Source organism: Zonotrichia albicollis, chromosome 9, assembly GCF_047830755.1.
Source record: "Zonotrichia albicollis isolate bZonAlb1 chromosome 9, bZonAlb1.hap1, whole genome shotgun sequence".
Lineage (NCBI taxonomy): Eukaryota > Metazoa > Chordata > Aves > Passeriformes > Passerellidae > Zonotrichia > Zonotrichia albicollis.
In genome coordinates, this window is record NC_133827.1 from 40,680,494 (window position 1) to 40,695,596 (window position 15,103).

Genomic DNA, 15,103 nt, shown 5'->3' on the forward strand with positions numbered 1-15,103 from the left:
AAATCCACTTCAAAATTACCTTTATTCAGAGAATTATGAAGGTAAAATCCACTTCCAATTCATTTTAATTCAGAGAATAACCATGGAGGTAAAATCCACTTCCAAATTACATTAATTCAGAGGAAAACCATGGAGGTAAAATCCACTTCTAAATTACATTAATTCAGCGAACCATGGAGATAAAATCCCCTTCCAAATTACATTAATTCAGAAAACCATGAAGGTAAAATCCACCTCCAAATCACTTTAATTAAGAGAACCATGAAGGTAAAATCCACTTCCAAATTACCTTGATTAAGAGGAGAAACTTGAAGGTAAAATCCACCCCCAAATCACCTTAATTAGGGAATAGACATGAAGGTAAAATCCACTTCCAAATCACCTTAATTAAGAGAATAACCATGGAGGTAAAATCCACTTCCAAATTACATTAATTAAGAGGAGAACCATGAAGGTAAAATCCACTTCCAAATCACCTTAATTAGGTAAGAACCATGAAGCTAAAATCCACCTCCAAATTACATTAATTCACAGAACCATGAAGGTAAAATCCACTTCCAAATCACTTTAATTAACAGAACCATGAAGGTAAAATCCACCTCCAAATTGCCTTAATTAAGAGAATAACCATAGAGGTAAAATCCACCTCCAAATCACCTAAATTAAGAGAAGAACCATGGGGGTAAAATCCCCTCAGAGCTGGGCAGCCCCATCCCAAAATTCATTTTAATGCAAAATGGGAATTTTTGTTTTGTGTTCCCAGCCATTGACTCACAAGGTTTCTTCTCTGGGACAATCAAGATTTCCATCCTTCCACATTTTCCAAATTACACATTTGGGACTTTTCAGCATCAAGTTCCTAAATTCCTAATGAAACCCTTTAATGGTTTTTTTATTTAATTTTGCTGCTGGCTTTTGGGAATTGGGCAGAGCCCAAAATTCCCAATTTTCCCCTCATTCCCAGACATTGACTCGACCTCCTTGGGATTTGAATTCTCTCCTTGACTGAGGAAATGAAGTTCACCCTGACTCATTTTTAATTTTCATTCCTTTGCAGTGATTTTATTTTTATATATTATGTAGGAAAATCCTGCAAAATCCTACCAAAAACTTGCAGATGGATTTTTTTTTTTTTTCCTGAGTATTACAATTAATTACAATTAATTAGTGCTGCTGTGGTGGTGGCAATTAACACATCCTTGGAAGTATATAATTAATATATACTTGGGAAAACTCACTTTTTCCTGAGTGTTACAATGGCAAAGTTAATTAGTGCTGCTGTGGTGGTGGTAATTAACCTATCCTTGGAAGTATATAATTAACATAGACTTGGGAAAACTCACTTTTTCCTGAGTGTTACAATGGCAAAGTTAATTAGTGCTGCTGTGGTGGTGGCAATTAACACAATTAACATATCCTTGGGAAAACTCACTTTTTCCTGAGTGTTAAAATGGCAAAGTTAATTAGTGCTGCTGTGGTGGTGGCAATTAATATATCCTTGGGAAGTATATAATTAACATAGACTTGGGAAAACTCACTTTTTCCTGAGTATTACAATGGCAAAGTTAATTAGTGCTGCTGTGGTGGTGGCAATTAATATATTTTTGGAAGTATATAATTAATATATATTTGGGAAAACTCACTTTTTCCTGAGTGTTTCAATGGCAAAGTTAATTAGTGCTGCTGTGGTGGTGGCAATTAACCTATCCTTGGAAGTATATAATTAACATATCCTTGGGAAAACTCACTTTTTCCTGAGTGTTACAATTAATTACAATTAATTAGTGCTGCTGTGGTGGTGGCAATTAATATATCTTTGGAAATATATAATTAACATATATTTGGGAAAACTCACTTTTTCCCTGAGTATTACAATGGCAAAGTTAATTAGTGCTGCTGTGGTGGTGGCAATTAACACAATTAACATATCCTTGGAAAAACTCACTTTTTTCCTGAGTGTTACAATGGCAAAGTTAATTAGTGCTGCTGTGGTGGTGGCAATTAACACAATTAACATATCCTTGGAAAAACTCACTTTTTCCTGAGTGTTCCAATGGCAAAGTTAATTAGTGCTGCTGTGGTGGTGGTAATTAATATATCCTTGGAAGTATATAATTAACATATACTTGGGAAAACTCACTTTTTCCTGAGTATTACAATGGCAAAGTTAATTAGTGCTGCTGTGGTGGTGGCAATTAACACAATTAACATATCCTTGGAAGTATATAATTAACATAGACTTGGGAAAACTCACTTTTTCCTGAGTGTTACAGTGGCAAAGTTAATTAGTGCTGCTGTGGTGGTGGTAATTAATATATCCTTGGAAGTATATAATTAACATAGACTTGGGAAAAGTCACTTTTTCCTGAGTGTTACAATGGCAAAGTTAATTAGTGCTGCTGTGGTGGTGGTAATTAACATATCCTTGGAAGTATATCATTAACATATACTTGGGAAAACTCACTTTTTCCTGAGTGTTCCAATGGCAAAGTTAATTAGTGCTGCTGTGGTGGTGGCAATTAACACAATTAACACAATTTCCAGGCTCTTGCAATAATTGAGTTCTGCAGTTGGTGCATAAAGGAAATATCAGAAGGAAGTCACCTCACAATGGTGAAATCATCAAAAAAATCCCCAAATCCCACCAAAAAAATTGGATTTTTTTTGTTTAAGGTCCCCCCATGGATTTTTAGCTCCCTAAAATCTCTGAGCTGAAAAAATCTCTGTTGATTTGAGGCAAATTCTGATTTTCTGGAGCAAATTTTAAGCAGAATAACAAAAGCACAGCGTGTCTCCTGAATTTCCTGTGCTTTTATGTGGGATCATAAAATTTCCAGAGCTTTGCAGCATCTTCATCCCAATCCTGGATGGTTTGGGTGAAGTGTTTATTTAAATAACACATTTCAATTTATTTAAATAACAGTGAAATAAACATTGGCGTGTTCGTTTCAAATACTCCATTCATCAACAGCTGAACGTTCTGAAAATGGGAATTTTCACACCTGGTTAAAAATATAAGCAAACTCAAACTAAAAAAAAATCATAATTAAATTATCTATTGAATTAACTACACCTTACAACATTTTAAAAAAATAGCTTTAAAATAAACATATAAATATATATATTAATTATATTTATGCCTTGTCTACTTCAATAAAAAAAAGCTTTAAAATAAACATATAAATATATATATTAATTATAATTATATTTATACCTTACCTACTTCAATATATTTATTTACTTCAATATATCCAACAAATTTAGCAAAACGATCAAAGCAATATTCAGAGTTCAGGCACTGCTCCATCTCAGATTATTTTGAGGAATATTGATTATCAATATTATTGTAAATATTGATTATCAATATCTGATATTAATATGAATATTAATATCAGATTATTTTGAGGAATATTTGAGGAATGAATCAGAATTTCAGTTTTGTTTCCTTGCTCAGGTGCACAAGGTAAATTATCTATTGAATTAACTAAACCTTACAACATTATCAAAAAAGGTTTAAAATAAACATATAAATATATATATTAATTATATTTATGCCTTATCTACTTCAATATATCAATATATTGGATATCAATATATCCAATCTATTGAATTAACTAAACCTTACAACATTATATTAAAAAAGGTTTAAAATAAACATATAAATATATATATTAATTATATTTATACCTTATCTACTTCAATTAAAAAAAAGCTTTAAAATAAACATATAAATATATATATTAATTATATTTAAGCCTTATCTACTTCAATATATCAATATATTGGATATCAATATATCCAATCTATTGAATTAACTAAACCTTACAACATTATAAAAAAATAGCTTTAAAATAAACATATAAATATATATATTAATTATATTTATACCTTATCTACTTCAATATATCCAACAAATTTAGCAAAACAATCGAAGCAATATTCAGAGTTCAGGCATTGCTCCATCTCAGATTATTTTGAGGAATATTATTATCAATATTGATTATCAATATCTGATATTAATATGAATATTAATATCAGGTTATTTTGAGGAATATTTGAGGAATGAATCAGAATTTCAGTTTTGTTTCCTTGCCCAGGTGCACAACGTAAATTATCTATTGAATTAACTAAACCTTACAACATTATATAAAAAAAAAGCTTTAAAATAAACATATAAATATATATATTAATTATATTTATACCTTATCTACTTCAATAAAAAAAAGCTTTAAAATAAACATATAAATATATATATTAATTATATTTATGCCTTATCTACTTCAATATATCCAACAAATTTAGCAAAACGATCAGAGCAATATTCAGAGTTCAAGCATTGCTCCATCTCAGATTATTTTGAGGAATATTGATTATCAATATTGATTATCAATATATGATATTAATATCAGATTATTTTGAGGAATATTTGAGGAATAAATCAGAATTTCAGTTTTGTTTCCTTGCTCAGGTGCACAACGTAAATTATCTATTGAATTAACTAAACCTTACAACATTATAAAAAAAAGCTTTAAAATAAACATATAAATATATATATTAATTATATTTATACCTTATCTACTTCAATTAAAAAAAGCTTTAAAATAAACATATAATTATATATATTTATATATATAAATTATATATATATTTATATATAATAAATTTATATATATAAATTATATATATATTTACATATATATATAAATTATATATATTAATTATATATATGTATATATACCTTATCTACTTCAATATATCCAACAAATTTAGCAAAACGATCGAAGCAATATTCAGAGTTCAAGCATTGCTCCATCTCAGATTATTTTGAGGATAATATTAATAATAATATTATATAATATATAATAATATAATAATAATAATTATAATAATAATATCAATATTATTATAAAAATTTATTATCAATATCTGATATTAATATGAATATTAATATCAGATTATTTTGAGGAATATTGATTATCAATATTATTATCAATATTATTATCAATATTGATTATCAATATCTGATATTAATATGAATATTAATATCAGATTATTTTGAGGAATATTTGATGGAATGAATCAGAATTTCAGTTTTGTTTCTCTGCTCAGGTGCACAACGTAAATTATCTATTGAATTAACTAAACATTAGAAAAAAAAAGCTTTAAAATAAACATATAAATATATATATTAATTATATTTATACCTTATCTACTTCAATAAAAAAAAAGCTTTAAAATAAACATATAAATATATATATTAATTATATTTATACCTTACCTACTTCAATTAAAAAAAAGCTTTAAAATAAACATATAATTATATATATTTATATATATAAATTATATATATAAATTATATACATATATATATATATATATACCTTATCTACTTCAATATATCCAACAAATTTAGCAAAACCATCGAAGCAATATTCAGAGTTCAGGCATTGCTCCATCTCAGATTATTTTGAGGAATATTGATTATCAATATTGAGTATCAATATATGATATTAATATGAATATTAATATCAGATTATTTTGAGGAATATTTGAGGAATGAATCAGAATTTCAGTTTTGTTTCCTTGCCCAGGTGCACAACGTAAATTATCCATTGAATTAACTAAACCTTACAACATTATAAAAAAAAAGCTTTAAAATAAACATATAAATATATATATTTATATATATAAATTATATATATTTATATATAATATATTTATATATATAAATTATATATATATTTACATATATATGTAAATTATATATATAAATTATATATATTTATATATAATAAATTTATGTATATAAATTATATATATATTTACATATATATATATAAATTATAGATATATATATATATAAATTATTTATATAAATTATATATATATATATTTATATACCTTATCTACTTCAATATATCCAACAAATTTAGCAAAACAATCGAAGCAATATTCAGAGTTCAGGCACTGCTCCATCTCAGATTATTTTGAGGAATATTGATTATCAATATTATTATCAATATTGATTATCAATATCTGATATTAATATGAATATTAATATCAGATTATTTTGAGGAATATTGATTATCAATATTATTATCAATACTGATTATCAATATCTGATATTAATATGAATATGAATATCAGATTATTTTGAGGAATATTGATTATCAATATCTGATATTAATATGAATGTTAATATCAGATTATTTTGAGGAATATTTGAGGAATAAATCAGAATTTCACTTTTCCTTGCCCAGGTTCACAACGTCAGCAACGACGCCGTGGATCTGCTGGAATTCCGGGACAGGGTCATCAAAGCCTCCCTCAATTACGGATTCCTGGTGGTCTGCACTTCCCTGCAGTGCTACGTCTTCTCGTGAGAAATCCAAATTTTTCAATTTTCCTCCATAAAGATTTCTGAGGAAAAGTGGCAGCAATGTCATTGGAAGCACAAAAATTCATTTATTTTAAATTTATTTTTTAAATTTTAGTTGATGTGTTCAATGGAATATCTGCTCGGTAAATGCTGGTGCAGATCACGGTGAAAGAGGCAGAAATACTTAAAATATTTGGAAATAAAATAAAATATATTTATTTTAGCATACATTTTTATTTAGCGTATATAGTTAGCAATATAAAATATAGATTATTAGCAAAAATTATTAGCATGGTTTTGCTAATTTTTGCTTGCAGTGTTACACGTTTTCATGAGTAAAGCAAATTCCTCTTCCTCACATTGTTTGGAAAAGAGTGGCAGAAACTTGAGTGGAAACATGAGAATTAATTTTATTTATTTATTTATTTATTTTTAAATGTTATTTTTAATTAATTGAAATATTCAGTGGAATATCTACTCAGTGAATGCTAGGGCTGATCACTGTAAGAGAGTCAGAAATACTTAAAATATTTTGGAAATAAAATAAAATATATTTATTTTAGCATATATATTTATTTACCATATATATTTAGCAATATAAAATATAGATTATTAACAAAACTGTTAGCATGGTTTTGATAATTTTTGCTTGCAGTGTTACACGTTTTCATGAGTAAAGCAAATTCCTCACATTGTTTGGAAAAGAGTGGCAGAAACTTGAGTGGGAACATGAGAATTAACTTTATTTATTTATTTATTTATTTATTTATTTATTTATTTTTAAATGGTACTTTTAATTAATTGAAATATTCAATGGAATATCTGCTCAGTAAATGCTAGTGGAGATCACGGTGAAAGAGTCAGAAATATTTAAAATATTTTGGAAATAAAATAAAGTAAAATAAATTTATGTGAGCATATATATTTATTTACCATATATATTTAGCGATATAAAATATAGATTATTAACAAAACTATTAGCATAGTTTTGCTAATTTTTGCTTGCAGTGTTACACGTTTTCATGAGTAAAGCAAATTCCTCACATTGTTTGGAAAAGAGTGGCAGAAACTTGAGTGGAAACATGAGAATTCATTTTATTTATTTATTTATTTATTTATTTATTTATTTATTTTTAATTAATTGAAATATTCAATGGAATATCTGCTCAGTAAATGCTAGTGCAGATGGTGGTGAAAGAGGCAGAAATATTTAAAATATTTTGGAAATAAAATGAAATAAAATATATTTATGTTAGCATATATATTTATTAGTTAGCAATATAAAATATAGATTATTAACAAAACTATTAACATTGTTACACATTTTCATGAGTAAAGCAAATTCCTCTTCCTCACATTGTTTGGAAAAGAGTGGCAGAAACTTGAGTGGGAACATGAGAATTAACTTCATTTATTTATTTATTTATTTATTTATTTATTTATTTATTTTTAAATGTTACTTTTAATTCATTGTAATATTCAATGGAATATCTGCTCAGTGAATGCTAGTGCAGGTCATTGTATAAGAGTCAGAAATATTTCAAATATTTTAGAAATAAAATAATCCAGATAAATATAATTTTGCCAATTTTTCCCTGCAGTGTTATATATTTCCATGAGCAAAGCAAATTCTTCTTTCTCACATTGTTTGGAAAAGTGACAGGAACTTCATTGGAAGCACAAGAATTAATTTATTTCTAATTTTTTTTAATTTATTTTAAATTAATTTCTATACTCAGTGTAGTGTCTGCTCAGTGCACACTAGTGCAGATCGCTGTCAGAGCCAGAAATATTTACAATATTTTAGAAATAAAATGAAATCATCCATATAAACATAATTGTGCTGATTTTTCCTTGCAGTGTTACATATTTTTATATATTTTAATTTTTATTTATATTTATATATAAATTAATATATTTATATATTTATAATTTTATTTATATATTTTTAATTTTGTATTTGCAGGACAAGGAACTGGAACACTCCATTGATTTTTGACCTGAAGGAAGGAACTGTGAGTTTGATTCTGCAAGCAGAGAGGTACTGACTTCTTAAAAAGCTCATTATGGACAGAATGTAACTATTAAATATATAAATTTAATTATTTATTATTTATAATAAATAAAATTAATTTAAATATTTTTAAATATATCATATATTTTAAATATATTACAAAAATAAATATATTTAAATAGATCATATATTTAAAATATATTACAAAAATAAATGTATTTATTTGTTACGTTATCTCTATCATAAATAAATGTGTATATCAGAATAAATTTATTTATTGTATGCATATATATATATATATATATATAAAATGAAAAAAAATAAGTTTAAATTGAAATACCAGAAATAAACAAAAAATACCCAGGTAAAATCATAAATATTTGACTAATAAATATTTCTTTTGGAAAAAGATAATACATTAAAAACCCAAACTTTTCCATACAGAAATATCTTTCCATTCCAGAATATCTTGAATATGTAAATATTCAAGATATCAATACCTTGATATCCAGAATATCTTGAATATGTAAATATTTAAGATATCAATACCTTGATATCCAGAATATCTTGAAAATGTAAATATTTAAGATATCAATACCTTGATGTCCAGGATATCTTGAATATGTAAATATTTAAGATATCAATACCTTGATATCCAGAATATCTTGAAAATGTAAATATTTAAGATATCAATATCTTGATGTCCAGGATATCTTGAATATGTAAATATTTAAGATATCAATACCTTGATATCCAGAATATCTTGAAAATGGAAATATTTAAGATATCAATACCTTGATATCCAGAATATCTTGAAAATATAAACCTTAGGAATGATGAAAGCTGGAAGAACATTTGCAGAATATTAAACAACAACTTTCCCACTGTGAAAAATCCATTTATTTCTATTATTTACTGATTTAATTCTTTGTTATTGAGGGTTTTTTTTTTATTTTTTTTTTAGGCATTTCCTCCTTGTTGATGGAGGAGGAATTTATTTATATTCCTACGAGGGCAGGTTGATTTCCTGCCCAAAATACCCAGGCATGAGAACGGAAATTTTAAACACCCTGACCGTGTCCCTGAGCAATGACACCCTGGCTGTGAGGGACAGGGCTGATGAGAAAGGTAAATCCTGATTTATTCAGCATAAAAATCCATGGATTTATCACAAAAATCAATGAAATTATGGGGCTGGCTGGAAATTCATTGATAAACTTCAAGGCAATGGTTTGGCTCTGAGTTTCCAGTTGGTCCATGGAATGTTTGAATAATAATTAAATATTTATATTTATATAAATATATATTTTTATTTATATAAATATATATTTATATATATTTATTTATATATAAATATATAAATATATATATTGTATATATTTGATATTATATATATTTTATTATATATATTATAAATATATATAAATATATATTATAATATAAATATATATTTATATATATTTTTATATATATAAATATATATTTATATTTATATTGAATAATAATTAAATATAATTAAAAATCCCTGATGGGATTTTCTCTCTTTCTAAACATTCCCAGTGATGGAATTGTGGGAAAATTCATTGATAAACTTCAAGGGAATGGTTTGGCTCTGAGTTTCCAGTTGGTCCATGGAATGTTTGAATAATAATTAAATATTTATATTTATATAAATATATATTTATATTTATATAAATATATATTTATATATATTTATATATTTATATATATAAATATATATAAATATATATATTATATATATTTTATATTATACATATTTTATTATATATATTATAAATATGTATAAATATATATTATAATATAAATATATATATTTATATATTTATATATATAAAAATATATATTTATATTTATATTTATATATTTATATTGAATAATAATTAAATATAATTAAAAATCCCTGATGGGATTTTTTAAATTTTCCCTCTTTCTAAACATTCCCAGTGATGGAATTGTGGGTTAAGATGGAGTCCATCTGATGTTGGAAGTGTGGATTTATTGAAATCATGGATTTAATTATGGATTTTTAATTATGATAGGGATTTGCCACAATTTGGTGTCATTTCTGGAAAGCCCCATTTGAGACAGGAAATGAAGAATAGGGACAGGAAGTGAAAATTCAGGTTTTTATAAGATTATCTTGTGCAAATCTCTGGTGAAACTCACACAGAATATTTTATCCACTTGCACTAAATTACACTCAGGAAAGAATGGAATTCCTGGAAAAATCCATTAACAACTTCTGCTTTTTTTAATAAATTATATCATTATTTCCCTTCAGTTATCTACATCTTTGAAGCTTTGTCTGGGAAGCCACTGGGGGATGGAAAGCCTCTGACCCACAAGGTAAAGTGAAGGCTTTAATGTCTTTATTTCACTCCAAAATTCAGAATCACTAATGCATTTCCTCAATAATGGCACTAAAAACACATTAAAGGATTTAAAATCTTAATAGAAAGGAGCTTTTCAGCTGACTTTTAATGCTCTGTGTCGTCCTCAGAGCTGTTTTAATCTTCATGAAATTCAGTTTATAAAATCACAGAATCATGGAATGGGTTGGGTTGGAAAGGACTTTAAATAATCTTAATTTTAACCCCATGGAATGATTTATTCCCAGAGAAATCACACACAAAATGTTTTTCCAACCCGGTTTTTCCAAGAATTTTGCTGCCTTGTTTTTAGGAAAAAAGATCAATTTGAATGTCCAGATATAAAATCTCCAAAACAAAAATCAGAAATTCTCTTTTATCTTTCCAGACAGAGATTGTGGAGATTGCTTTGGACCAAAAAGGGCTGACCAGTGAGAGAAAAATAGCTTTTATTGATAAAAACAGAGATCTTTTCATCACCTCAGTGAAAAGGTTTGGGAAGGAGCAGAAAATTGTCAAAATAGGTGAGAAAAATTCAAATTGCTCTTTGGGAAGATGCTGGGAGGGAAATAAATTTATATTTAATGCAAGAGACAACATTTTGCTTAATTAATAGTGAAATTGAATTTGGGAAAAATACCTTTTGTGTGGTAGAGGTGGAAAGAATTTCAGTAAATTTTATCTAAATTCTGTTGATTTTTCTGTCATCTCCCTCCATTATATTTAATGCAAGAGACAACATTTTGCTTAATTAATAGGGAAATTGAATTTGGGAAAAAAACCTTTTGCTTTTATGTCATAGAGGTAGAAAGAATTTCAGTAAATTTTATTGTCATAAATTCTGTTGATTTTTCTATCATTTCCCTCCATTATATTTAATGCAAGAGACAACATTTTGCTTAATTAATAGGGACATTGAATTTGGGAAAAATACCTTTTGTGTGGTAGAGGTAGAAAGAATTTCAGTAAATTTTATTGTCATAAATTCTGTTGATTTTTCTATCATCTCCCTCCATTATATTTAATGCAAGAGGCAACATTTTGCTTAATTAATAGTGACATTGAATTTGGGAAAAAAACGTTTAGCTTTTATATGATAGAGATAGAAAGAATTTCAGTAAATTTTATCTAAATTCTGTTGATTTTTCTATCTTTTCCCTCCATTATATTTAATGCAAGAGACAACATTTTGCTTAATTAATAGTGAAATTGAATTTGGAAAAAAAAACCTTTTGCTTTTATATGATAGAGGTAGAAACAATTTCAGTAAATTTTATCTAAATTCTGTTGATTTTTCTATCATCTCCCTCCATTATATTTAATGCAAGAGACAACATTTTGCTTAATTAATAGTGAAATTGAATTTGGGAAAAATACCTTTGGTGTGGTAGAGGTAGAAAGAATTTCAGTAAATTTTATCTAAATTCTGTTGATTTTTCTATTATTTCCCTCCATTATATTTAATGCAAGAGACAACATTTTGCTTAATTAATAGGGACATTGAATTTGGGAAAAATACCTTTTGTGTGGTAGAGGTAGAAAGAATTTCAGTAAATTTTATTGTCATAAATTCTGTTGATTTTTCTATCATCTCCCTCCATTATATTTAATGCAAGAGACAACATTTTGCTTAATTAATAGTGAAATTGAATTTGGAAAAATATCTTTTATGTGGTAGAGGTAGAAGGAATTTCAGTAAATTTTATCTAAATTCTGTTGATTTTTCTATCATTTCCCTCCATTATATTTAATGCAAGAGACAATATTTTGCTTAATTAATAGTGAAATTGAATTTGGGACAAAAAACCTTTTACTTTTATATGATAGAGGTAGAAAGAATTTCAGTAAATTTTATCTAAATTCTGTTGATTTTTCTATCATTTCCCTCCAAAGCAGCTTTTAAAATGCTACAAATTTGGGGTTAAAACCTTAAAAAATCAACCAAAAAAGCCGAGTAGCCACCTTGTTATAATTCCCTTTACTTTGAGGTTTCTCCTGGTAATGTTTTATGTATTTCTTTATGTATTTATGAATTTGTGATGATTTTTTGTGGTGTGTGAATGCAGGGACGATGGTGCAGAGCCTGGCCTGGAATGATGGCTGCAATATCCTGTGTGGAATTCAGGATTGCAAATTCACAGTCTGGTATTATCCCAACACTGTCTACGTGGACAAAGACCTCCTCCCAAAAACCCTCTATGAGAAAGATGCCAGGTAGGAAATTCCTTTTTAATCCAACTAGGATTTATTTTAATTATTCCCCCTCGTTTCATAGCAAGCTATGCTTGGGAGGAGTAAACCTGGCCTTGCAACTGGGGAAATTCTGCTGTTTTGTGCTTGGGAAATGAGGAAAAAAGGGGATTTATAAGGAGAATTATGAAGTTTAGGGTTGAAATGATGATGTAAAGTTGGAAAGCAGAGCAGCAACTTGAGGTAAAAGCAAAATTTGTATTTTTTCTCATAAAATTTTACCTCAGGTTTTGTGAAAAAAAACCAGAAAAAATTTGTTCCGATGACATCGGCTGTTAAAAACAGCAAAACGCCACGTCACAAATAATCAACCTTAAATCCTTTTGTTGTAAAAACAACTTAACAGTGGCTTCTTTTGCTTTCTGTGGGCAGTGAGTTCAGGCAGAGCCCTCGGATCGTGAGCTTTGTGGGGAGCCAGGTGACCCTCAGGAGGGCGGACGGCTCCCTGGTGCACCTGCGCATCTCCCCGTACCCGGGCATCCTGCACGGCCACGCCGGCTGCGCCCGCTGGCAGGACGGGCTCCGCCTCTGCAGGTTTGTCAAGGTACAGTTCATTGAATTTGGCAATATTGACAGCCATTTTTATGGTTTTGGGTGTTCTTCCATAGTTATCTCTCTATATCCAATGGTGTCGCTCATTTCCATCCAGTTCTCCCGCTGGCAGGACGGGCTCCGCCTCTGCAGGTTTGTCAAGGTACAATACAAACCTCATTTTTGGCATATTCACTGCCATTTTTATAGTTTTGGGTGTTCTTCCATGGTGATCCCTCCATAGCAAATGGTGCAGCTCAGTTCCTGGGTGCTCCTCTTGCTGGCAGGACGGGCTCAGACTCTGCAGGTTTGTCAAGGTACAGTTCATTGAATTTGGCAATATTCACTGCCATTTTTGTGGTTTTGGGTGTTCTTCCATAGTTATTTCTCCATATCCAATGGTGCCGCTCATTTCCAGTCAGCTCCTCCCACTGGCCTCAGGCTCTGCAGGTTTGTCAAGGTACAGTTCATTGAATTTGGCAATATTCACTGCCATTTTTGTGGGTTTGGGTGTTCTTTAATAGTGATCTCTCCATATCAAATGGTGCTGCTCATTTCTGGCCTGCTTGTCCCACTGGCCTCAGGCTCTGCAGGTTTATCAAGGTACAGTTCAAACCTGGTTTTTGGCAATATTCACAACCATTTTTATGGTTTTGGGTGTTCTTCAGTAGTGATCTCTATATCAAATGGTGCTGCCCATTCCTGGCCTGCTTGTCCCGCTGACCTCAAGCTCTGCAGGTTTGTCAAGGTACAACACAAACCTGGTTTTTGGCAATATTCACTGCCATTTTTATAGTTTTGGGTATTCTTCAGTAGTCATCTCTCCATAGCAAATGGTGCAGTTCATTTCCAGCCAGCTCCTCCTGCTGGCACAATGGGCTCAGGCTCTGCAGGTTTGTCAAGGTACAGTTCAAACCTGGTTTTTGGCAATATTCACTGCCATGTTTGTGGTTTTGGGTGTTCTTTAATAGTTATTTCTCCATAGCAAATGGTGCTGGGCCTCAGGCTCTGCAGGTTTGTCAGGGTACAGTTCATTGAATTTGGCAATATTCACAACCATTTTTGTGGTTTTGGGTGTTCTTCAGTAATTATCTCTATATCAAATGGTGCTGCTCATTTCTGGCCTGCTTGTCCCGCTGACCTCAAGCTCTGCAGGTTTGTCAAGGTACAGCACAAACCTGGTTTTTGGCAATATTCACTGCCATTTTTATAGTTTTGGGTGTTCTTCAATAGTTATCTCTCCATAGCAAATGGTACAGTTAATTTTGAGCCAGCTCCTCCCGCTGGCAGGACGGGCTCAGGCTCTGCAGGTTTGTCAAGGTACAATTCAAACCTTCATTTTTGGCAATATTCACAACCATTTTCATGGTTTTGGGTGTTCTTTAATAGTGATCCCTCCATATCACATGGTACAGTTCATTTCCAGCCTGCTTTATCACTCATTTTTGTCACTCGTGGAAAATGAGGCGGTTTCCTGAATTCCAGGACATCATCATTCCATAATTTCCATGATAAATAATAATTCTTGGTTTTTAGCTA

At 28.9% G+C, this 15,103-nt stretch overlaps 1 protein-coding gene across 8 annotated transcripts in view; it reads left to right on the top strand.

The window, feature by feature from the left end:
* Positions 1-15,103, top strand: part of IFT80 (intraflagellar transport 80) — a 46,141-nt gene that overhangs the window by 19,774 nt on the left and 11,264 nt on the right. For all 8 annotated transcript variants that reach the window (XR_012581693.1, XM_074547521.1, XM_074547522.1 and 5 more), the window contains 7 exons: positions 6,261-6,379; positions 8,346-8,420; positions 9,358-9,521; positions 10,696-10,760; positions 11,172-11,307; positions 12,850-12,997; positions 13,406-13,577. Coding sequence is in view for 7 of the 8 variants with exons in the window: in XM_074547521.1 (XP_074403622.1) it covers positions 6,261-6,379; positions 8,346-8,420; positions 9,358-9,521; positions 10,696-10,760; positions 11,172-11,307; positions 12,850-12,997; positions 13,406-13,577 (879 nt within the window). In the remaining variant the exon portion in view is untranslated. The remainder of the gene's footprint in view (positions 1-6,260; positions 6,380-8,345; positions 8,421-9,357; positions 9,522-10,695; positions 10,761-11,171; positions 11,308-12,849; positions 12,998-13,405; positions 13,578-15,103) is intronic.